Consider the following 25,722-nt stretch of genomic DNA (forward strand, 5'->3'; position numbering starts at 1 on the left):
TTTATATTTGGGGCACTTTGGTACTGACAAATGCCTTCTCATTTTATCATGCTGCAATCAAGATGACAAAAAAGTGTGGCAGCTTGTAGAAACTCCCCCTGCAACCCAACGAAAAACAGGGTCTTGAAAAGAAAAGTTTGGCACACAGAAAGCTCCAAACACAAAAAAGCTAAACCTCTACCAAACCATTTCTGCTTGTTGCGAGCCTGCCAAAGCAGAACAGACTTTCTCAACAGAAAAGGCTACATTATGCTAGAAGGAAATGAGCTGCAAGGCACAGGAAAAGGGAACACGAGTGGAGATTTATGGCACCACTGAAAGCAGACACTGTATTGCCAGATCAGGAGTAAGACACTACCAAAGGATGCTACCTTTGTTTTGTCATCTATCAAGGAAGAAGGAGAGTTTCTGTTGCAGGCTATCTAAACTACTGACATCTGCTGCAGAAAGCCCATCACTTCAGCCTTCTGATCAGAGTCACTGCATCACAATTAGAATTTTCTACTTTTTTAGAAAAGGGGAAAAAAATAAAACAACTAGCAAAACCCACCCAAACTAAAACCCACCCAAACCAAAACCACTAGTCAATGAATACCTGACAGTTAATAACCTGCAAACAGAATTGTTACACTTTTGCTCAAGTATCATTGACTTCATAAAGTAAAAATTGAGTTATTTTTGCAAAAGATCTTCATTATGCCCTACTACTGCTCCTGAAGATCATATGGGAAGGATTTGTTCATGTTGATATTTTTTACTTTGGGTTTTTTGCTGCTGTTTTGGCTCTCACTCTTCATATTGTACATGAGGGACTTCACATGCTGAATTCTCCTGGGTACTGACTGCAGCAGAAAGGCACATGTGGACAAACAAAACTCTTTTCTATGTCCAGAAAGACTCAATTAAGAAAAATAAAAAGGCTTTTTTCTTTTTCTGCCAGGAATTTCTAACTAGAGCTCCCTTTGTCTCCCTCTGTAAATTCAGTCTCAGAGGTAAGCCACTAGCCCAGAGAAGATGCGGGATCTCCCTGGAGTTTTACCAAGCTTAATTTGAACTTTGCCATGGTTTTTACTTGCAAGTGAAACTGCAGCTTGTTTTCAGCTCCCTAAACTCAGGTGAAAGGCTATCCCAAATGATTCTGATGGATAACTGTATGTTGGAGCAGCCTCAAGGAACACGAGAACATGGTATCACCCCTGAAACATCACGCCATAAATGTAACTTGCACAATGCATTTTGGATGGGCATCCCTAGGTTTCTTTCTTTCAAAACGTAGGATCTTATCTTTCTCAGTAGCGTGCACCTCTTTTTCATACTGGGTATCATACCAAATTATGGACACCCATCAGCTTTAATGTATATATGGAACCTGGACATGTAATTTTCAGTAGTTTTGAATCTGAGCCTAAGCCTCTGGACTGTATAGAAAAAAATCTTCATGAGTGCCTCAAAAGTGTCTTTGTGGTTTCTCACTAGTAAGGAAGATGTGCCATTTATCTTGAACAAAAATTGACTGTTGCCTTTATTTAACTGTAATTTGCATTTATAAGAGGCCAAGATGTCAAATTACATCTCTCTACTGTCCAGAGCTAGATCCTGAACTACTGCCCTGAAAAAAAATCAGTCATGTATGTGTAAATACTTGGTGCGTTTTGTCAGCAACTGCCATATGGAACTGAATGCTCAAAATATTAGTTAGCAAGGTGTGTAGCAGAGATACGGAAGACTTTCTTTTCTTGAAACCCTGAGAGAGAGAGAACCACTGAAGTAATCTGTATTACTCTCACAAGTCAGCAAACAAAAGTGTGTCCTGAAACTTCAGCTAGCTATAAAAGTGAAATGCTCTCACACAGATTCAGAGAGGGAGAAGATTCTTGCTGCAACACCACTGTTTTCTGTGCCCCCAGGCGGGATCACAAAAATCTGAAAAAATCACCTAAAGATATGGGTGTTTTTCTTCTTTCTCATACATTTTTCTTTCTGCTGCAGTTCTGTAACTTGGGTACTACTCCAGAGAAGTCCGTTGGGCCTGACTAGGAATGATCTCCTAATGATTTGATACATTACTTGATAAAGAGATGGATCTGATGGGTGCCAGTTGATTCAATGACCAATAACCAGTCTCCTTAAGCAATGGCAGCATATGAAACATGATCAGAGAGGATTCATCAAGCAGCTGGTCTTAATATCTATCAATTTCCAATACCTAAAGGGGCCAACAAGAAATCTGGAGAGGGACTTTTTACAAGGGCATGTAGTGACAGGACAAATGGCTTTAAACTGACAGAGGGTAGATTTAGATTAGATATTAGGAAGAAGTTCTTCCCTGTGAGGGTGGGAAGAACCCTTGAAGCAAAGCACTCCTGTGGCATTAGAGAAGGCTTCAACCCTTGCACTAGTTCCCAAAAAGGGTAGATTTAAATTAGATATTAGGAAAAAATTCTTCCCTGTGAGGGTGGTGAGACACTGGCACAGGTTGCCCAGAAAAGCTGTGGCTGCCCCATCCCTGGCGGTGTTCAAGGCCAGGTTGGATGGGGCTTGGAGCAACCTGGTCTAGTGGAAGGTGTCCCTGCCTGTGGCAGGGGGTTGGAACTAGATGAGCTTTAAGGTCCCTTCCAACCCAAACCCTTCTATGATTTTATTATTTCCATTTCAGTTTTTGTATGCTACAAAAAAGATGAGTATGAAGGATATTCCCAGTTCCATGTGTTCTCCTTCCCTGGTATTCAGCTAGCCGCTTTCCAAATCCTGCATTAGGTTTCTGTCTATAAAGACTGTCTGTTGGATTTAGGATGTGTTAGAACAGCAAGAGACACAGCGGCAAGGAGAGAGCAAATTGACATGCAGGAAAGCTGGTAAATAGTTTTCTGTTATTGGCAAGGAGGAAAAATTGCATCCAGTGCATCTGAACTCGATGGTATTTCAGAGTGCTGTCCTTGGAAGTGATATTTATGCAAATGAAAACTTCCCTGTAGATGCATATGCAATTGTTAGTAAATAAGTACAATGCCAGGCAGATATAATGACAACCAAGGAAACTTATTTGGTTGTTCTCTTGATGGGTTATCATGATGTGAACAGTAATTTGCACTACATACTAGGAAAACCCTGACATAAGGAAGCATCTCCAATGTAAGGGGGCTTTTCAGCTTGTATGCATTCTGCTGAGATCATGCATAAGGTGCCTGACTGACGTCAGCTAAGGAAGAAAGCAAGTGCATGCTGTTTTCTGGGTGATGTGGACAGATAAATTCCAGAAAGCTACTTTCAGAAGTAGCAGTAACTGAACATATTGCTCACTGGCCAGCTGAACACAGTTTTGATGTTATCATTGGACTTGAATTGGGAATCAGTTTATAAGGGATCTTATACCACGACTGTGAGTAGAATGAGCACTACAAGCATTTTTTTAAGCAACACCAAGTCAGTGGATGTGGATAACTTCATTGCCTGTGCTCGGCAAAATAAGGAGGTGTATTTAGTTTTAGTTGATATATTTTATTGTGGCTCAATTTGTAGGTCTTCTAATGGGTCTTATAAAGTCTGACATTCATGTGTATACAACAGACTTCACCATAATGTGAGTATGAACCTATGGCTACTTTCATGCAGTTTTACAAGCTGCATAAACAAATGTTTTAAGAGCTGTTTAATTGTTTGTTTTATATAAAGCTACTTGATCTGTTTCAGTCAAACATCTCTCATTAAATGTCTTATACATGCAATTTGTGTATGCAGTTAAATGTACATTTCTAATATAAGAATGGTGAATTCTGTTATTCAGACCAAAAGAACTAGGCTGGTATCAGACGTTAATCAGGCCGCTGTTTCTAATTCTTGTACTTTATTGTAAAGAACAGTGGAATGTAGTAGAATACACAGAGGCAAGTTGTCCTGGGTTCAGCTATAGCAGTCATTTTTCTCCTGCTTAGTAGCTGGTGCAGTGCTGTGTTTTTTAACTTTCAGCCTGGGAACAACGCTGATAACACTGATGTTTTTAGTTGTTGCTAAGTAATGTTTATTCCAACCAAGGACTTTCTCAGTCTCATGCTTTGCCAGGGAGGAGGGGAAGCTGGGAGGAAGCAGAGACAGGACACCTGACCCAAAGTAGCCAAAGGGGTATTCCATACCACAGCACGTCATGCCCAGTATATAAACCGGGGGGAGTTACCCGGAAGGCCCAGATCACTGCTCGGGTCGGGCTGGGTATCGGTCGGCGGGTGGTGAGCAATTGTATCCTCTCCCCTTGTTATTTCACTAATCATTATTATCATTGGTGGTAGCAGTAGTGGTTCTGTGTTATACCTTAGTTGCGGGACTGCTCTTATCTCAACCCGTGGGAGTTACATTCTTCCGATTCTCCTCCCCATCCCTCTGGGAGCGGGGGGAGGAAGAAGGGGGGGAGTGAGCGAGCGGCTGTGTGGTTCTGAGTTACCGGCTGGGCTCAAACCACGACAGTTCTTTTTGGCGCCCAACGTGGGGCCCGAAAGGTTGAGATAACGACAGAGTTGAAGATTATTTGTATAAAAAATTGTGAGAGATACATTTAATATGGCTGAATTTTGGGCAATGAGATTAATGATTTAATGGGCTTCTGTTCTTTAAGGACCAGACAGCGGAGGAAAAGACTATGTACACAGGCAAAAATGTATTTTCAGAGAGTAACTTTGATAGCAGTGAGGTATTTGCATCAGCAGTGCCAAGGACTACATCTGAACTTGTTTCCCAGGGAGACAGGATGTTTTCCAGGAAGAATATCATCACACCTTGAAATAGCAATAGACTCCCCTTGCAGAATAAGAGAGAACAGCCAAGAACAGCTTGACCTTTATGTTAGGTGGTAGGGCTATGTTTATTTACTTACTTGCTCTTAGTTGTGCAACTGAAAGCATGGTCCTTCATTTGCAGAATTTCACTTAGCCCCCAAATCATGGACACATAACATTTGTTTGCCTTGACTTCAGCTATAAACTCCAAGCACCGCAGCCACACCAACCCCAGTGACAAGCACAGCAGCTACTCAAACCCCGATAGCAACAGACAATATAGCTACTCCAAGCACCACAGCTACACCAACCCCAGTGACAAGCACAGTAGCTACTCAAACCCCGACAGCAACAGACAATATAGCTACTCCAAGCACCGCAGCTACACCAACCCCAGTGCCAAGCACAGTAGCTATTCAAACCCCGACAGCAACAGACAATGCAGCTGTTGGTGTTACTCAACTCCCAAGCACAACAGCTGCACCAACCCCAGCAATAGACATTGCAACCACTCCAATCCTAGTGGCAGGCACTGCAGCCACTCCAACCACAGTGACAAACACTGCAGCTAAACCAAATGTCCAGTTTGTGACAATGTCTGTTGCCCCTGTAAGCAAAAGCAGACGAGAGGCACAAAGAGCAACCCGCGAAGCAAAGAAAGATGAAGACCCAATGCCATTACTACATGCAACAGCATCTGAACAAGAGTTACTACTACGTGGGTCAGAGGAAGAGGAAGAAGAAGAAGAGGTCACTTCTCGACCCCGGACCTCAACCGAACTGCGGAATATGTGAAAAGATTTCACCCGTCTTCCAGGGGAGCACATTGTCACCTGGTTGCTCCGATGCTGGGACAATGGGGCCGACGGTCACGAACTAGGAGGTAGGGAAGCCAAGCAGCTGGGATCACTTGCTAGGGAAGGAGGAATTGACAAAGCGATTGCAAGAGAGAAGCGAGCCCTCAGTCTTTGGAGGCGGCTCCTGGCAGCTGTGAAGGAAAGGTTTCCCTACAAAGACGATATTACGAGTCGCTCAGCCAACTGGACCACGATAGAGAAAGGCATCCAGTCCCTGAGGGAATCAGCCATTACAGAGATGATCTATCGTAGGCCGGATGCCAGGAACACATCCGTAGATCCAGATGAAGTCCAAAGTACACGACCCATGTGGCGGAAACTTACACGGAGTGTGCCATCATCATATGCCCACACATTGGCATCAATGACCTGGAATGACGGAGTATCACCAACAGTGGATTGCCTGATTCATCAACACAGAGAGTTCGAAGACAATCTCACCCCTTCCATCATTTCAGCTGTGGAAAAACTGTCCCAGGAGTTCAAACAATTGAGAGACGATTTATCCGATCTATCCAGCTCCCCACGCGTACCAACCCATGTCTCAGCTATTAACAGAAGGTGCCCTACTGCTCGAGAAAGAAAATATAGGAGGTACACGCCACGGGCCACCCTATGGTTTTACCTGTGGGATCACGGAGAAGACATGAGAAAGTGGGATGGAAAACCTACTTCAGCTCTGGAGCAACGGGTACGTCAACTGAAGAGGAGAACAATGGTCAAGGATGATCCTCCCAGGAAAGCTGCTGCTCCAGTCTCTGGCGAGCAGTTTCCCAGATGGAGCGAAAGAGCTGATTTTACTCCAGCTCCTGTGATAAGGAATACTTATCCCTTTCTACAAGACATAAGTGGAGAATCTTGTGATCACTATTAGAGGGGCCCTGCCTCCAGCCAGGTGGAGGAGAGGGATAATCGGGTTTACTGGACTGTGTGGATCAGATGGCCTGGCACATCAGTCCCACAGAAGTATAAGGCTCTAGTAGATACCGGTGCACAGTGTACTCTGATGCCATCAAGGTATCAAGGGGTGAAACCCATTTATATTTCCGGAGTGACAGGAGGATCCAAAGCGTTAACTATGCTGGAAGCTGAAATCAGCCTGACTGGGAGGAAGTGGCAAAAGCACCCCATTGTGACTGGTCCAGGGGCTCCATGCATCCTTGGCATAGACTATCTCAGGAGAGGGTACTTCAAAGACCCAAAAGGATATAGATGGGCTTTTGGTATCGCTGCCTTGGAGACAGAGGAAATTAAGCAGCTGTCCACCTTACCCGGTCTCTCGGAGGATCCTTCTATTGTGGGGTTGCTGAAGGTCGAAGAACAACAAGTGCCAATTGCGACCACAACAGTGCACCGGCGGCAATATCGCACCAACCGAGACTCCTTGATTCCCATCCATAAGCTGATCCACAGACTGGAGAGCCAAGGAGTGATCAGCAGGACCAGCTCACCCTTTAATAGCCCCATATGGCCAGTGCAAAAGTCTAATGGAGAGTGGAGATTAACAGTAGACTATCATGGCCTGAACGAAGTCACACCACCATTGAGTGCTGCCATACCGGACATGCTAGAACTTCAATATGAACTGGAGTCAAAAGCAGCCAAGTGGGATGCCACAAGTGATATTGCCAATGCATTTTTCTCAATCCCTTTGGCAGCAGAGTGCAGGCCACAGTTTGCTTTCACTTGGAGGGGCGTCCAGTACACTTGGAACCGACTGCCCCAGGGGTGGAAACACAGCCCTACCATCTGCCATGGATTGATCCAGACTGCACTGGAACAGGGGCAAGCTCCAGAACACCTGCAATACATTGATGACATCATCGTGTGGGGTGATACAGCAGAAGAAGTTTTTGAGAAAGGGAGGAAAATAATCCAAATCCTGCTGAAGGCCGGTTTTGCCATAAAACGGAATAAGGTCAAGGGACCTGCACAGGAGATTCAATTTTTGGGAATAAAATGGCAAGATGGATGCCGCCAGATCCCCACAGACGTGATCAACAAGATAACAGCAATGTCTCCACCAACTAACAAGAAAGAAACACAAGCTTTCTTAGGTGTTGTGGGGTTCTGGAGAATGCACATCCCAAATTACAGTCTGATTGTAAGCCCTCTCTACCACGTGACCCGGAAGAAGAATGATTTCAAATGGGGCCCTGAGCAACAACAAGCCTTTGAACAAATTAAACGAGAAATAGTTCACGCAGTAGCCCTTGGACCAGTCCGGGCCGGGCCAGATGTGAAAAATGTGCTCTATACCGCAGCTGGGGAGAATGGTCCTACCTGGAGCCTCTGGCAGAAAGCTCCTGGGGAGACTCGAGGTCGACCCCTTGGCTTTTGGAGTCGAGGATATAAAGGATCCGAGGCCAGCTACACTCCCACTGAAAAAGAGATACTGGCAGCCTATGAAGGGGTTCGAGCTGCCTCAGAAGTGATTGGAACTGAAGCGCAGCTCCTCCTGGCACCCCGGTTGCCTGTGCTGGGCTGGATGTTCAAAGGCAGGGTCTCCTCTACACATCATGCAACTGATGCTACATGGAGTAAGTGGGCCGCACTAATTACACAACGAGCTCGAATAGGAAATCCCAGTCATCCAGGAATTCTAGAAGTCATCATGGACTGGCCAGAGGGCAAAGATTTTGGGATGTCACCAGAAGAGGAGGTGACGCGTGCTGAAGAGGCCCCACCATATAATGAACTGTCAGAGAGTGAAAAGCAATATGCCTTGTTTACTGATGGGTCCTGCCCTATTGTGGGAAAGCATCGGGGATGGAAGGCAGCTGTGCGGAGTCCCCTGCAACAAGTTGCAGCAACTGCTGAAGGAGAGGGTGAATGGAGTCAGTTTGCAGAGGTGAAAGCCATCCAGCTGGCCTTGGACATTGCTGAACGAGAAAAATGGCCAGTACTTTCTCTCTGTACTGACTCATGGATGGTGGCAAATGCCCTGTGGGGGTGGTTGCAGCAATGGAAGCAGAGCAACTGGCAACGCAGAAGTAAACCCATCTGGGCTGCTGCATTGTGGCAAGATATCGCTGCTCGGGTGCAGAACCTGGTGGTGAAGGTACGCCACGTAGATGCTCATGTACCCAAGAGTCGGGCCACTGAGGAACACCAGAATAACCAGCAAGTGGATAAAGCTGCTAAGATTAAAGTGGCTCAGATGGACTTGGATTGGCAACATAAGGGTGAATTATTTTTAGCCCGGTGGGCCCATGACACCTCAGGCCATCAAGGCAGAGATGCAACATCTAGATGGGCTCGTGATCGAGGGGTGGACTTAACGATGGACACTATTGCCCAGGTTATTCACAAATGTGAAACATGTGCTGCAATTAAGCAAGCCAAGCGGTTAAAGCCTCTCTGGTATGGAGGACGATGGCTGAAGTACAAGTATGGGGAGGCCTGGCAGATTGACTATATCACACTCCCACCAACCCGCCAGGGCAAGCGCTATGTGCTTACCATGGTGGAAGCAACCACCGGATGGCTGGAAACATACGCTGTGTCCCACGCCACTGCCCGGAACACTATCCTGGGCCTTGAGAAACAAGTCTTGTGGTGACACGGCACCCCAGAGAGAATTGAGTCAGACAATGGGACTCATTTCCGGAACAACCTCATAGACACTGGGGCCAAAGAGCATGGCATTGAGTGGGTATACCACATCCCCTACCATGCACCAGCCTCTGGGAAAATCGAATGGTACAATGGGCTGTTAAAAACTACACTGAGAGCAATGGGTGGTGGGACTTTCAAACACTGGGATACACATTTACCAAAAGCCACCTGGTTGGTCAACTGTAGGGGATCTGCCAACAGGGCTGGCCCAGCCCAATCAGAACTTTTACGTACTGTAGAGGGGGATAAAGTTCCTGTGGTGCACATAAAGAATTTGTTGGGGAAGACAGTCTGGGTTATTCCTGCTTCAGGTAAAGGCAAACCCACTCGTGGGGTTGCTTTTGCTCAGGGACCTGGATATACTTGGTGAGTAATGCGGGAAGATGGGGAAGTCCGATGTGTACCTCAAGGGGATTTGATTTTGGGGGAAAACAGCCAATGAACTCAATTGTACGCTGTTGCCTGCTCTATAACACTTTTATAGCCCACCAGCTAGATATCTTCAGGTCGCCAGCCATTGACCCTGACTTCCCTCCGATCATCACCTCAACAAAGAATGAATTTTGAGGAAAACAGACGAGCTCAGCAGTGACCAGATGAGTTTGGCGGTATCATCAGCAGGCAACAACCCAACACTACGTACCGTCCCTCCTGCCCTGAAAGACTATTACAAGAGATGGAGCCTGACATCATGGACTGGATGAGTTCAGCAATTTTACAGGGATTGGTCCATGGACTAGGGAATGATATCTTTCTCTGTGTGTGGGTGTGGGTGTATATATATGTGTATATATGGGACAGGGGTGATGGTGTGCTGAGAGATGTGGGATCTGAGCATGACGTGAATGGTATGGAATAAGGGGTGGATACTGTCCTGGGTTCAGCTATAGCAGTCATTTTTCTCCTGCTTAGTAGCTGGTGCAGTGCTGTGTTTTTTAACTTTCAGCCTGGGAACAACGCTGATAACACCGATGTTTTTAGTTGTTGCTAAGTAATGTTTATTCCAACCAAGGACTTTCTCAGTCTCATGCTTTGCCAGGGAGGAGGGGAAGCCGGGAGGAAGCAGAGACAGGACACCTGACGCAAACTAGCCAAAGGGGTATTCCATACCACAGCACGTCATGCCCAGTATATAAACCGGGGGGAGTTACCCGGAAGGCCCTGATCACTGCTCGGGTCGGGCTGGGTATCGGTCGGCGGGTGGTGAGCAATTGTATCCTCTCCCCTTGTTATTTCACTAATCGTTATTATCATTGGTGGTAGCAGTAGTGGTTTTGTGTTATACCTTAGTTGCGGGACTGCTCTTATCTCAACCCGTGGGAGTTACATTCTTCCCATTCTCCTCCCCATCCCTCCGGGAGCGGGGGGAGGAAGAAGGGGGGGGGGGGGGGAGTGAGCGAGCGGCTGTGTGGTTCTGAGTTACCGGCTGGGCTCAAACCACGACAGTCTACAAATGCGATATAAAGCCAGCTATATAGATAGTGCATAAAATAACTGTTGAATTAAATACAGCATAGATTTCTGTGCCTGCTAAATAAATAGTAATTTGGGGTTCAAGCAATTATATAGTATCTGTAAGTTATTACCTAGTAGATAATAAAGCACATGTGTTACTGCTTTTAAAGCTGTATCACTTCATCTGAGTATTGGCAAGCTTAATTTGCGGTATAATTGAGTACCTTAGAAGATTATTAATAGCTGGAGCCCATGAAAGATTTGTTTTCCCTGTACATAACCATGTTCAAGGCAGAGCAGTTTGGGTAGTCCTACAGCAAGTCTTGGGCACTGTCCAAAATTCTGTGGCTGAGATGAACTGTCAGAAAGATTTGTTACTAGTACTAAACACTGTGTTCAGTTTTACAGTCATTAAGAATTAGTCTCTTTTTAGGGTTAAAACAGAAAGGTTTGGTATTTAGTACCTGCATTTACATTAGGATACTCCAAAGAAGTGTCTTCTGCCTCAACATGAAACAACCTTTGGAAATACCTTTCTTCTTTAATTAGGCTTGTTTGTATGCAAACTGAAAATATATAAATAATGAAGTAATGAAGGATAGTCTTATGTGTTGTGAGAAAGCTAGGCTGCTAGGAGAAATCAGACCATCCTATGGGGTGGATATAGGACTTTCTTCTGCTATTTTTTCTGAATATTTTCTGTTAGATGCACTGGTATTTCTTACGGCAAAGCCTTTCAACCCACTATAAAGAGAGGATAAACATTTTAAAGGATGAGTTTTGTGAGTGTATTAAGATTGCATAGCAATTTATTATGTTGACAAGTATCTCAGTCGTGAAAGTAGTAAGAAAATTGTACTATAATTCAAAACATGGAAGGAAGACTGAAAAGGAACACATATTTTTGCAGGCTATGGGAGCTGCAGGGCAACTGGCAACTGGATGAGGGCTGCCTCTGCCCACCCATAATACAGTTATTGCTCCCTGAACCAGGACGTGCCCTGTATTCACAAGGCAGGCTGAGCACCTCCTTAGCTCAAACAGCCAGAAGCCTGTAAGGTTTAAGTCAGATGAAGTGATATACCTGCATCTAGAAGTAGTATTTATTTCCTCAGATGCAGCTGTGAAGCTTCATCACTATAAAATATTGGGAGTCCTTGACATTACTGGCATAATAGAATAGAATAGTTAGGGATGGAAAGGAACTTAAATCATCTAGTTCCAAACCCCCTGCCATGGGCAGGGACACCTCACACAAAACCATATTGCCCAAGGCTCTGTCCAACTTGGCCTTAAACACTGCCAGGGATGGAGCACTCACAACTTCCTTGGGCAACCCATTCCAGTGCCTCACCACCCTCATAGTAAAGAACTTCCTTATACCTAAACTAAACTTCCCCTGTTTAAGTTTGAACCTGTTACCTCTTGTCCTACCACTACAGTCCCTAAGGAAGAGTCCCTCCCCAGCATCCTTGTAGGCCCCCTTCAGGTACTGGAAGGCTGCTATGAGGTCTCCATGCAGCCTTCTCTTCTCCAGGCTGAACAGCCCCAACTTCCTCAGCCTGTCTTCATACGGGAGGTGCTCCAGCCCCTTGATCATCCTCGTGGCCCTCCTCTGGACTTGCTCCAACAGCTCCATGTCCTTTTTATGTTGAGGACACTAGAACTGTACACAGTACTCCAAGTGAGGTCTCATGAGAGCAGAGTAGAGGGGCAGGATCACCTCCTTTGACCTGCTGGTCACACTTCTTTTGATACAGCCCAGGATACAGTTGGCTTTCTGGGCTGCGAGCGCACACTGCTGGCTCATGTTCAGTTTCTCATCAACCAACACCCCCAAGTCATTCTCCACAGGGCTGCTCTGAATCTTTTCTCTGCCCAACCTGTAGCAGTGCCTGGGATTGCCCCTACCCAGGTGTAGGACCTTACACTTGGCTTGGTTAAACTTCATAAGGTTGGCATCAGCCCACCTCACAAGCATGTCCAGGTCCCTCTGGATGGCATCCCTTCCCTCCAGCATATCAACCGAACCACACAGCTTGGTGTCATCGGCAAACTTGCTGAGGGTGCACTCAATCCCACTGTCCATGTCACCGATAAAGATGTTGAACAGGATCGGTCCCAACACCAATCCCTGAGGGACACCACTCGTTACTGCTTTCCAACTGGACATCGAGCCGTTGACCACAACTCTTTGCGTGCAGCCATCCAGCCAGTTCTTTATCCACTGAGTGGTCCATCCATCAAATTGATGTCTCTCCAATTTAGAGATAAGGATGTTGTGCGGGACAGTGTCAAACGCTTTGCACAAGTCCAGGTAGATGACGTCAACTGCTCTGCCCCTGTCCATCAGTTCCGTAGCCCCATCATAGAAGGCCACCAAATTGGTCAGGCAGGATTTCCCCTTAGTGAAGCAAGGTTGGCTGTCACCAACCACCTCGTTGTTTTTCATGTGCCTTAGCATGCTTTCTGGGAGAATCTGCTCCAAGATTTTGCCAGGCACAGAGGTGAGGCTGACTGGTCTGTAGTTCCCTGGGTCTTCCATTTTCCCCTTCTTGAAAATGGGGGTTATATTACCCTTCTTCCAGTCATCAGGAACTTCACCTGACTGCTATGATTTTTCAAATATGACGGACAGTGGCTTAGCAACTTCATTCGCCAGCTCCTTCAGGACCCACGGATGGATTTCATCAGGCCCCACGGACTTATGCACGTTCAGGTTCTTAAGATGGTCTCGAACCTGATCCTCTCCTACAGTGGGCCTAAGGTCTTCATTCTCACAGTCCCTGCATCTGCCTTCCAAGATTTGAGTGGTGTGGTCAGAGCATTTGCCAGTGAAGACTGAGACAAAGAATTCATTAAGAACCTCAGCCTTCTCCAAATCCATAATCTCAAATATACCAGATAAAAATGCTCCCACCTCCAAGCCTTCTCTTTCACTTCATTTTATTGTGCTAGGGAGCACTTAGAAAATGATGATTCCCCCCCCAGTTGCAAATCATATAATGCTTTATTTTAAACAAGCAGACTTGTGTATAGAAGGCAACCACAATCTTATTAATCGCATATTTATAGGCTCATATTTACAGTATTTTCCAAATAGTTAGTGTCAGCTAAAACAGAACATTTGGTGTAAAGCTGGTAGATCACAGCATCAAACTGCTATTTGATAATGCAAAAATATCCTCTTACGCTTTCTGTACGTTGCAGCACTTGTATACACTATTTGAATAAAGATAACCTACAAGAACATTAAAAAAAAGAGAGCATAATCTTCTTTTAGCTCCACACAGAGCAAGAGGAGGTTTTTTTTTCAAAGGTGATTTCCTTTTTTCTTGGTGTTCTCAAGCAATATGACTTTGCTATGGGACACATGAGAGTTTCTTTAAACCCTTGAAGAGAAAAGGGTTTTCCTCCCCAACTCAGAAATGGGAAATGCATTCTGATGGCTGACACGAGAGTCCTGATCTGTCTTCAGTTCAAAACGCTATGACACTGACTGCACTTGTTTCCCCCCCCCCCCCCCTTCAAGCATTTGGAAAGAGGTTTTCCCCCTATGTTAAATTTTATCATACAGAAAATCTGTGAGCTAACTGGGTGCCTAATACTAATTCAGATCAAGTAGTTTTTTGCTGAAAGAGTCTTAGGATTTCTCTTATTTAATTCCAGTAATGGCTTGCAAGCTGATCTAGTGTAATTTAGAGAGTCCTCTAAGCTGTCATGTTTTATGTAGTGACACCTACAAAGCTATACTACACTCTTACTATATGTCACTGTTACTGAAGACTTTGTGATGCATGATATAATTTCATACACCTCCACACAAAGCAAACAACCTCCAAAATAGGATCCTAGGGTTGTTTTTCAAACTTCTTTTATCAAAATATGGGGGAATTTGCAGAAGACTTTTTAGGTTTTATTTGGCAATGAAGATAACCTTCTCAAATACTTAAACCGCTTGACAGTACTAGACTTTGTCATAATTTTCAATATTTTTCCCTACTCAAATGTCTTTTATTAGATGAGAGGCTGTTTTACAAGATCTATTTTGTACAAGAGTTATATACATGTGCTCTGCTTGCAACATGTTGCAAATGAGTCAGGTTGATGAAAGGTTGACTGGGAAGGCATCTGGGAGAGGAGGGTAGCAGTCCTGAGATACAATTACTTAATACCAGGACTAATAAATGACATAGATGCAATAAATTTTCTCTATAGCCAGCAGCAACTCAGGTGAGCACTGTGCTTCGCTGAATACCCACAAGTACCCCACTCTTATGCAAGGTGTCATGGTTTAAGCGCTGAACCCAGGACCAAGGTCATCTGTGCTCCACTGAGATCCAGAAACTAGATTTTCCCCCTTAAATATGCCATGTGATTCAATGTAAAGGCATGTCTGTGTACCTAGAACACATCTTCCCACAAACTGCAGTTATAGCTGCCCATTAGATTTTAGCATTTCACTACAGGAACAGAGTGAAATATTTTCCTTTTATATAGTAGCCTCACTCATGATGCAAAAGATCCTGTTTAATGGCATTGAATTTTTTTTTTTTTTTTTTTTTGCAAGACCCTACCCACCAAAACAGGGCATAAAGGGATACAGGGCTAATGGCATAAAATTGCCATAGGATAGTATGATAACCTATAGGAAGTACGCAGCTTGGGGACATCATTCACGCAGACACAACTGGGTGTCTCAGCCAATTCTGCTACTGTGTTCCCGTGGATGTGACAGCTCCTGTCGTGCCCACTGCTGTCTCCCCATGCTGCCACAGACCTTGCCCCAACTGTCATTGCCAGTCCTTCCAACAGCTCATGGAGGTGAAGGTAAGGGCTGGGTCTTCCCACAGGGTTTTCCACTGGGAAACTGCTCTTTCCCCAGGCTTACCCCCACTTCTCTAGCCCAAACATCGCAGTGACAGAGCTCGCTGAGGGAAGGTGCGAGCACAGCCTGCCCCGACCTCTCAGTTTTCGCTCTATCACAGGGGAAGAGGGCTCAGCCCCGCTGGCTGGCAGCTCGAAACGCAAACCAGAAGGCTTGTCAGAGAAGGCACCGATAGGCAGCGGCTGAGCCAGCCATCAGCAGGCGGGGGAAGCAGGATAGCGCGTCGCTGCCGACAGCCGTGCTGCCAAATCCTGCTCGGCTATTGCAGGTCCCAGGGTATTTGGTGGCTTTCTGAAAGCCCAAGCTTCCACCTTCACTTTGAAGAACCCCAGTCTCAGGTAAAAGAATCAACTTTTGGTTTAGCCTTAGACATAAGAGCCACATAAAGCCTTAACAGCTCTCAAGGCCAACAGGAAAACGCTTTAGGAAAGTTTAGCTGAGCAGCTGAGGCAGAGGCGGTTTTTACCCACCGTTGGTTGGCACTTCCAGAAGGACCGTGCGTTGTAGGAAGGCGACCGCGAACCGCCGTGCCGCGCCACCCCTCCCTCAGCCCACCGCCGTCCCATGCAACACCGCTCGGTAACCTGCCCGGTACCGGGTGGGGAGCTGGCGCCCTGGGACACCTGCCCGCGGTACCGTGCCTCGCCGCGCCACCGCCCCTTCCCGGGGCTCAGCCGAGCGGGACGCGCTGCCCCACAGGGGCACCGGTGGCAGCGGCACGATCCCTTACCGATGATGATGGCACAGGCGCTGACCAGCCCGATCTCCTTCTCCAACACCACGGACTCAGGGCCGCCGGGTATACCGCACTGCTCCCCGCCGGCCATCGCTGCTCACACCGCTCTGTCCCGCTGTCGGCCCGCGCGCATGCGCCGTCCCTCGCCGTGGGGGCGGTGGTGCGAGGGTGTGGGAGAAGGTGCTGGGGTTGGTTGTTGCCTACCTTGAGGTGAGGTGTGTGCAGTTCCCTCGGATCCCCTCACGGTCCCTCGCAGGGAACAGTGCCTAGGAGAGCTGCAGGCATGCAGCGCCTCCGGGAGATCGACAAGCAAGTTCCCCGAGGAGCCGGGGGGGACAGCCGCACTAATAGCAGGGTCTGGTGAGTGCTGAGCGCTAAACGACCGCTGTGGCTGTTTGGTCTGCTCCGATACCAGGCACCGCTTTGGGTGAGGGCTGTGATGAGCAGCAGAGCTCCGTGCAGGGCTCGCCTTTACAGAAGTTCTCCACATCTTGGTGGTGGTCTGCCTGCTCTGGAGCTTTGTTAGCTATGGTAGTGCAATAACACAAAGGGAAAGAAAAAAAAAAAAACCAAATCCAAAAGCAAAAACCCCAAACATTTTATTGCTTGTGATCATTACCGGCAGCATGTGGCTAAGCAAGCATGGTTAAAATCACCAAGGCAATAACTGCTGCGTTTCTGCCTTTACTTTTCTAGTTAATTTCTTCTCTCCTCCTTCCCACTTTGCTTCAAACCTCCTTCTAAGGAATTAACCCCCTGGGCCCATGTGTGCAGCAGCCCCCTGTGCACCTGAGTGCGTCATCCCTCCCTCCCCTCGGTGCCTTGTGTTGGGCTGTTGATCAGCCTCACCTGCAGCCATCTGTTCACTGGCTTAAGGAAACAATATCTATTTCCTCACGCAGGGGATGGAGTATAAGTGTTGGGATGCTTCGTTACAGCAAGAATGTAGGAATACCAAGGTAAATGTAAGAAAGTGTTATGTAGTAGTTCTGTGTATCTGTGAACAAACTGCCTTTATAAGTGTTAAAGGATGGTGTTTCCTCTGATCTCAGATGAAATCAGAAAGTAAAATTGTAGTTGGGAACTTGGGCTCTTTCCTCAAGCTGTAACAGTGTGAGAGACTGAACTGAAATCAGACTCCACTGTCCACTGTCTCAAAGATTGGTAAGAGAAGCTGAGGTCCACTATGTCAAAGATGGGTGTGAGGAGCTGAGATGGGACTCCATCGTCCATTGTCTGAGAGATGGGTGGGAGGAGCTGTGTCCTGGGTTCAGCTGTAACAGTTATTTTTCTCCTTCCTAGTAGCTGGTGCAGTGCTGTGTTTTCGACTTCAATCTGAGAACAACGCTGATAAGACACCAGTGTTTTTAGTTGTTGCTCTGTAATGATTACCCTGATCAAGGACTTTTCAGTCTCATGCTCTGCCAGTGAGGAGGGGCAGAGGAAGCCAGGAGGAAGCAGAGACAGGACACCTGACCCAAACTAGCCAAAGGGGTATTCCATACCACAGCACGTCATGCCAAGTATATAAACTGGGGGGAGTTACCCGAAAGGCACAGATCCCTGCTCAGGTTGGGCTGGGTGTCAGTTGTCGGATGGTGAGCCGACCATGATGCAAGTATTGTGCATCACTTGTGTTTATTGTTGTTTGGTTTTTCTTTTCCCCTTTTAGTTTTATGTTCTCTCCCCTTGTTATTTCCCTTATCATTATTATTATTGGTGGTAGTAATTTTGTATTATACCTTAGTTACTGGACTGTTCTTATCTCAACCCGTGGGGTTTACATTCTTTCGATTCTCCTCCCCATCCCTCCGGGGGTGGGGGGAGTGAGTGAGTGGCTGCGTGGTTCAGTGTAGTTTTTAACAGCCCATTGTACCATTTGATTTTCCCAGAGGCTGGTGCATGATAGGGGATGTGATATACCCACTCAATGACATGCTCTTTGGCCCAAGTGTCTATAAGGTTGTTCTGGAAATGAGTCCCATTGTCTGATTCAATTCTTTCTGGGGTGCTGTATCTCCACAAGACTTGTTTCTCAAGGCTCAGGATAGTGTTCTGGAGAGGCTTTAACCACTTGGCTTGCTTAATTGCAGCATGTTTCACATTTGTGAGTAACCTGGGCAATAGTGTCCATTGTTAAGTCCACCCCTCGATCATGAGCTCATCTATATGTTGCATCTCTGCCTTGATGGCCTGAGGTGTCATGGGCCCACCGGGCTAAAAATAATTCACCCTTATGTTGCCAATCTAAGTCCATCAGAGCCACTTCAATCTTAGCAGCTTTATCCACTTGCTGGTTGTTCTGGTGTTCCTCAGTGGCCCGACTCCTGGGTACATGAGCATCTACGTGGTGTACCTTCACCACCAGGTTCTGCACCTGGGCAGCGATATCTTGCCACAATGCAGCAGCCCAGATGGGTTTACTTCTGCACTGCCAGTTGCTCTGCTTCCATTGCTGCAACCACCCCCACAGGGCATTTGCCACCCTCCATGAGTCAGTATAGAGAGAAAGTGCTGGCCATTTTTCTCGTTCAGCAATGTCCAAGGCCAGCTGGATGGCTTTCACCTCTGCAAACTGACTCCATTCACCCTCTCCCTCAGCAGTTTCTGCAACTTGTTGTAGGGGACTCCATACAGCTGGCTTCCCTTTTTTGGGGGGGGGTTGCTTTACTCTGAGGTTTCCACAATGTGTTTCTGTCATTATCTCACCCCTTCGTGCCCCACGTTGGGTGCCAAAATAACTGTCGTGGTTTAAGCCCAGACAGTAACTCAGAACCACACAGCTGCTTGCTCACTCCCTGCCTTCTTCCCCCCCAGAATGGGGAGGAGAATCGAAAGAATGTAAACCCCACGGGTTGAGATAAGAACAGTCCAGTAACTAAGGTATAATACAAAACTACTACTACTACCACCAATAATAATAATGATAAGGGAAATAACAAGGGGAGAGAACATAAAACTAAAAGGGGAAAAGAAAAACCAAACAACAATAAACACAAGTGATGCACAATACAGTTGCTCGCCACACGCCGACTGATACCCAGCCTGAACCAAGTAGCGATCTGTCTATTCCTGGTAACTCCCCCCAGTTTATACACTGGGTATCATGTGCCGTGGTATGGAATACCCCTTTGGCTAGTTTGGGTCAGGGGCCCTGTCTCTGCTTCCTCCTGGTTTCCTGTGCCCCTCCTCACTGGCAGAGCATGAGACTGAAAAAGGTCCTTGGTCAGAGTAAACATTACTTAGCAACAACTAAAAACATCGGTGTGTTATCAGCACTGTTCTCAGACTCATTTGAAAACACAGCACTGCACCAGCTACTAGGAAGGAGAAAAGTAACTGCTACAGCTGAACCCTGGATAGACGGACACTGCAGCCACTCCAACCTCAGTGACAGACACTGCAGCCAGTCCAACTCCAGTGAAAGACATTGCAGCTAAACCAAAGGATCAATCCATGCCAGTATCGGTTGCCCCTATAAGCAAAAGGAAAAGCAAACGAGAGCCACAAAGAGCAACTCGTGCAGTGAAGGATGATAAAGACTCAGTGTGTGAACTAGAGTGGGTGACATCTGTGTGAGAGGAATTACTACAGGATTCAGAGGAAGAGGCAGAACAAGAGATAACTTCTCGATCTCGGACCTTGACCGAGCTGCAGAATATGTGAAAAGATTTCAGCCATCTTCCAGCTGGTGGGGGGAAGAAGGGGGGAGTGAGCGAGCTGCTGGGTTACCGGCTGGGCTTAAACCATGACAAGCTGAGATAAGACTCCTCTGTCCATTATCTCAAGGTTTGGTGTGAGGAATTGCTGTCCATTATCTCAAGGATTGCTGAGTGCAGTTGAAGAGCTGGCTGCAAGACCAGGGAAACTGGATGCATGTGATCCACCAGGAATGTGCAGTACGTGACATTAAGAACAATGGTAGTCCCCCCAACACATAATAAAAGGGGAAAAAGGTAACCGCCGTTGTGGCCACCCACCTCTGATGACGACTATGGACCCTGGGACACTCCCACCACCAAAGACGATGACTACAGATCCTCGGGTTGCCACTGGATCCACGGTGGTGAATATCTCTCTCTGCACTCTGAATTCTTGCTTAATTTGTATCCTTTTTTCCCAACCTGTCCTATTGCTCTCTTTTTTTATAATAATCTTTTTTTATAATGAACAAATTTATTTATTTCGGTACTTGACCTTCTTTGCATCTTAATTTCACTCTGGGGATCACAAACAAAATATGTCCAACACTGGGTTTTATGCAGTCGGACCCTGACAAACAGCCAAGGGCTTATTGATGGAAATCCCTGTTTCATTCCCTGTTTGTAAGTCAGGATGAACACCTTACTGAGAGCAGCTCTGTGTTCAGAGAGGATCCCCACATGGGTGACCTGTTCTGAAAGTGCATAGGTTAGAAAATTTTCACAAGATTATGTGGTATCTGGGAGGTGTGGGAAGGAGATGGTTGCCCCTCTGATGCACACTAACATGGTAATGGAAATTGAGCATGGTGGGGTGATAGCAATAGGAGAAGGAAGGTCTGGTCCTTCACCTCAGTGAAGGAAGGTGGGAAGTTTCTGTGGTGACATCAGTCTGATTTTGACTTTGGAATGAAAAGCATGACCTGAAAACTGTCGAGTTTGAGGAAATCGGTGGACTATTCCTATGAAGCTGATAATTGTGGGTGATTTTACTTTATAAAGCTGCTTTATACTGCTGCTGTTATAGAAAGGCAGAGACTTTCAGAGATTTTCAGAGGCTGAGACTTGTTTCCTAAACGGATCTATTGTTCTGTGGAATTGTTTCTAACTGAACTGCCTCGCTAACTACTTTGTAAATGTCCTTTTATTGAATTGCAATGTACTTTTTATAAGGGAGCATTTTACAAGAAGAATTACTTTCTGAACCATATAAACAGTACTACTGTTTTCCTTTTAAAGTCAGGGAAATGCAAAGACTAAAAGGGAAGTTTCAGATGTTTGAAAGTAACCTGATGTTTTAGGTATTTCTTTTAGGTGGTTTAAATAATTGCTTCAGAGAGATGTTTTCTACCGGTAGCAACTCAAGTAACTTCTAGTACCTCTGAAAGTCTCTGTGTGCTGTTCTTATATGGACAGTATGATCTATTCCATGAAAGTTGTCTATGATGGTCTATTTCTTCTGTAAAAGGTAAAAAAAATACATTGAACTTCATAAAAAAAATCAAGAAATATGGGAAAGAATGGTGTTGCTAACTCTGTTACTGACTGTATTGCTGAGTTCTAAGAGCCTTTATTAGTTTAGGATCAATTAACCTTACCAGAACAACCCTAGATCTGTTAAATGAATGACTGCTTAGAAGGATAACACTGCACTTGGTTTCTTTGCTGGGTAGAAATGTTGGTTTGCTCTGAAATATGTGCTGTTGTGTGGAAGATAAAATCCCAGTCAGCCCTGGGGTTAGCGAGGAACAGTTTGTGCTGGCTGTGGGATGATAAAAATGAATACTAGAATTCAGTTAACTCTAATAATCTTCAACTCAGCTGTGCAGTAGCTGCAGGATTTTTTATTTTTTTTTTTTAAACATTTTTGCCAGTTTAGTGGGCTTTGCTAGGGCAAACACTAAGTATGCATGTGTGCACTCTGTCTGCTGATATACTTTGTTCTGTAACCATTCCCCCTTGCTGAAAGCCACAAGGCATAACTGGGTGACTTTATGGGTATGTTTTCAAGTATTTTACTGGTAATTAGAAAGGAAAAACCTAACAGAAAAGCACCAGAAAACTCTCCTTAGAGAGAGGTAGCAAACAGACTATTAAAACTAAGAAAAGCAGAGGAACCTGAAGAGCATTCAGTCGTCTTATCCAGTTTCACATCAGGTGCATTTTTGAACAAGGCTAAAAGAACAGAGCTGGTGCAGGAGAACCATGGGGTGAAATCTCAGCTTTGTCCCAAGAAAACCTTTTGCAGCAGAAACATTAATGAACTGGCACATGTGACTGTGGCTCAGCAAGGCCAGGATATTGTCTATTGCACCTTACAGTTTCAGCACCAGATTCCATTTTGCGAGTTTCATCCTTGAGGGCAGCATCTGTGCTCTTGCCCTTGAGTGGGGCTGTTTCCAGAAGGAACAGGCAACCTCTGTGGCTGCAGCGTGTGCTCCCCAGGCAGCTGTGCTTCCCTGGGCCACAATAGAGGCCTCTGGCAGGGGACACTGAACCCCTCGGCTGCCCACCCAGGTTGGGATTTTACAGATATCCATTTCAGGGGACCTATGTCCTTGCCCTGGGAGATGATGAAGTTATATGACTGCCTTTTTCTCAAGATGCATAGCATTATTTTGGTAGGTGCTTATTTGTGATATCTCTGCCAGAATGTACTTCCTAGGGCAGGCAATAAGCTTGTAAGCAGTTTAGCCTAGTTACCAGGTAGTGTGGGTAATAAACAGGGTTGGCAAATGGGGTTGGGTGCAGCTGTGTTGGTGATGGAGGAGGATGGTGGCTGTGCAGCAGCAGCGCAGTCCCCTCCCTGTCACAGACTGAGTAAATGGTGTATGGGGTAACAGTTATGTGTGAGGAATACAGCCAGGAAATCTGTCCTGGTAATTTAATTTAGGTTTGTAGTCCTGGACCCCTGTAGAATACTTCATTATTCTCATTTGTCCTTGGGAAGAGGATAAATTCTTTACCTAAATCCATATAAAGAGCATTGATTTACTGATTATTTTCCCAGTGTGTGCATAAATTTTTGAAAAGGGAAGTAATTCATTAAGTGTTTTACTATTGCTGAATGAGTAAGCAGGTGGCTGTTTACAACAAGAGCTTTTGATGTGCCCACATCCATAGCAAAACACAGGAGTGTAAAACAGCAGTGGGCCAGAAACCTGTTGGAAAAGACAGCTGGGAAAAAGGTTGCCCACATTCACTGACAAAAAATGCTCCTTTTTTTTTTCCTTTTTTAGGCTAAGTGCCTTCCTGCTTCACTGTTTTTTGCATGAGGGTGAAGGGAAGACTTTTGTCTTTTTGTGGTAGTGTTGGCTGCTTATTTATGTTGTACATTCTGTCCTATTTTTAATATAGTCTCCAAATGAGCAAGACAGAGGGCATGTACATTCTAATTAGTAGTTATCTGAGACAGCTCTTAGAGCAAAGATTTGTTTTAAATTGTTTTGGATCTGAACGTACTGTATCTACTTGAATGATGAAATGTTAGTAAGCAAAAAAGCCAAAGTTCTTTGTAGGAAGGCAATTGCTGCATAGCAACTGCACTGAGAGAATGCAATGAAGCTTGCACGTGTTCTCTTTTGTTGCTATTTTTGTCCTCATTTTCTCCATGCTCTGAAATGAACAGAAATTAAAGTTGTTGGAACCAGTTATTTTAGTAATTACTACTTATGCTCTAAAAAAAAAACGCAGAAGAAGCAAATGATGCAGCTTGGGTTTTGTATTTTGTGATGAAATAATAAAGGGAATTTAATAGGCCATTTATGAAGGGATGCTGTGACTGAATTTTCAAATAAATATGGTCTTTAATGTATGTCAAGTGTATGGGAAGAGAACAAGGTTAAGAAATATAAAGACTTTCCATGATAGTAGATGTTCAGAAAACTGTAGTAGAGGAAGATGCATTAGTATGTGACTCCTGTGTGACTGCGCAGCATGTAAACTTGGCTTTTTTGGGTAGCTACTCTTCTCTGGAATAATGATAACAGAAAGAGGTTCATGCAAATGTGGAACAGTTCTGGAATAGGTCAGAGAGGCAAATGAGCTCATGCAAACTAGCTAAGTTCTTAGGAAAACTCCCATTCGTGTCAGGAAGGGGCAGGAATGTAACTTAGCAACAACTAAAAACATCGCTGTGTTATCAGCACTGTTCTCAGACTAAAGTTGAAAACACAGCACTACACCAGCTACTAAGAAGGAGAAAAATAACTGTTACAGCTGAACCCAGGACACTAGTAGCTGGTGCAGTGCTGTGTGTCATGGTTTAAGCCCAGCTGGTAACTCAGAAACACGCAGCCGCTCGCTCACTCTCCACTTCTTCCTCCCCCCGCTCCCGGAGGGATGGGGAGGAGAATCGGAAGAATGTAACTCCCACGGGTTGAGATAAGAGCAGTCCAGTAACTAAGGTATAACACAAAACCACTACTACTACCACTAATAATAATGATGATAAGGGAAATAACAAGGGGAGAGGATACAATTGCTCACCACCCGCCAACCGATACCCATCCCGACCCGAGCAGTGATCTGGGCCTTCTGGGTAACTCCCCCCAGTTTATATACTGGGCATGACGTGCGGTGGTATGGAATACCCCTTTGGCTAGTTTGGGTCAGGTGTCCTGTCTCTGCTTCCTCCCGGCTTCCCCTCCTCCCTGGCAAAGCATGAGACTGAGAAAGTCCTTGGTTGGAGTAAACATTACTTAGCAACAACTAAAAACATCGGTGTTATCAGCGTTGTTCCCAGGCTGAAAGTCAAAAACACAGCACTGCACCAGCTACTAAGGAGGAGAAAAATGGCTCCTATAGCCGAACCGAGGACCGTATCCACCCCTTATTCCATACCATTCACGTCATGCTCAGATCCCACATTTTTCAATATACCATCGCTTTTGTCTTTTTTTATATATATATATACACACACCCACACCCAAAGAGAGAGATATCATTCCTTAGTCCATGGACCAATCCCTATAAAGTTGCTGAATTCATCCAGTCCATGATGTCAGGCTCCATCTCTTGTAATAGTCTTTCAGGGCAGGAGGGATGGTGTGTTGTGTTGGATTGTTGCCTGCTGATGATACCGCCAAACTCGTCTGGTCACTGCTGAGCTCGTCTGGTTTCCTCAAAATTCATTCTTTGTTGAGGTGATGATCAGAGGGAAGTCAGGGTCAGTTGCTGGTGACCTGAAGATATCTAGCTGGTGGGCTATAAAAGTGTTATAGAGCAGGCAACAGCATACAATTGAGTTCATGGGCTGTTTTCCCCCAAATTTAAATCCCCTTGAGGTACACATCGGACTTCCCCATCTTCCTGCATTACCCACCAAGTATATCCAGGTCCCTGAGCAAAAGAAACCCCACGAGTGGGTTTGCCTTTACCTGAAGCAGGAATAACCCAGACTGTCTTTCCCAACAAATTCTTTATGTGCACCACAGGAACTTTATCCCCCTCTACAGTACGTAAAAGTTCTGATTGGTCTGGGCCAGCCCTGTTGGCAGATCCCCTAGTGTTGACCAACCAGGTGGCTTTTGGTAAATGAGTATCCCAGTGTTTGAAAGTCCCACCACCCATTGCTCTCAGTGTAGTTTTTAACAGCCCATTGTACCGTTTGATTTTCCCAGAGGCTGGTGCATGGTAGGGGATGTGATATACCCACTCAATGCCATGCTCTTTGGCCCAAGTGTCTATGAGGTTTTTCCGG

At 45.6% G+C, this 25,722-nt stretch overlaps 1 protein-coding gene across 1 annotated transcript in view; it reads right to left on the reverse strand.

Moving 5' to 3' along the window:
• The window catches only part of LOC115619172 (asc-type amino acid transporter 1-like), a 70,722-nt gene extending 54,311 nt beyond the window's left edge, over nucleotides 1-16,411 (reverse strand). The window contains exon 1 of the mRNA XM_030511220.1: nucleotides 16,315-16,411. Within this exon, the coding sequence (XP_030367080.1) occupies nucleotides 16,315-16,411 (97 nt within the window). The remainder of the gene's footprint in view (nucleotides 1-16,314) is intronic.
• Between the last annotated feature and the right edge of the window lie 9,311 nt (nucleotides 16,412-25,722).

Source organism: Strigops habroptila, chromosome W (assembly GCF_004027225.2).
Source record: "Strigops habroptila isolate Jane chromosome W, bStrHab1.2.pri, whole genome shotgun sequence".
In the NCBI taxonomy this organism is placed as follows: Eukaryota; Metazoa; Chordata; class Aves; order Psittaciformes; family Psittacidae; genus Strigops; species Strigops habroptila.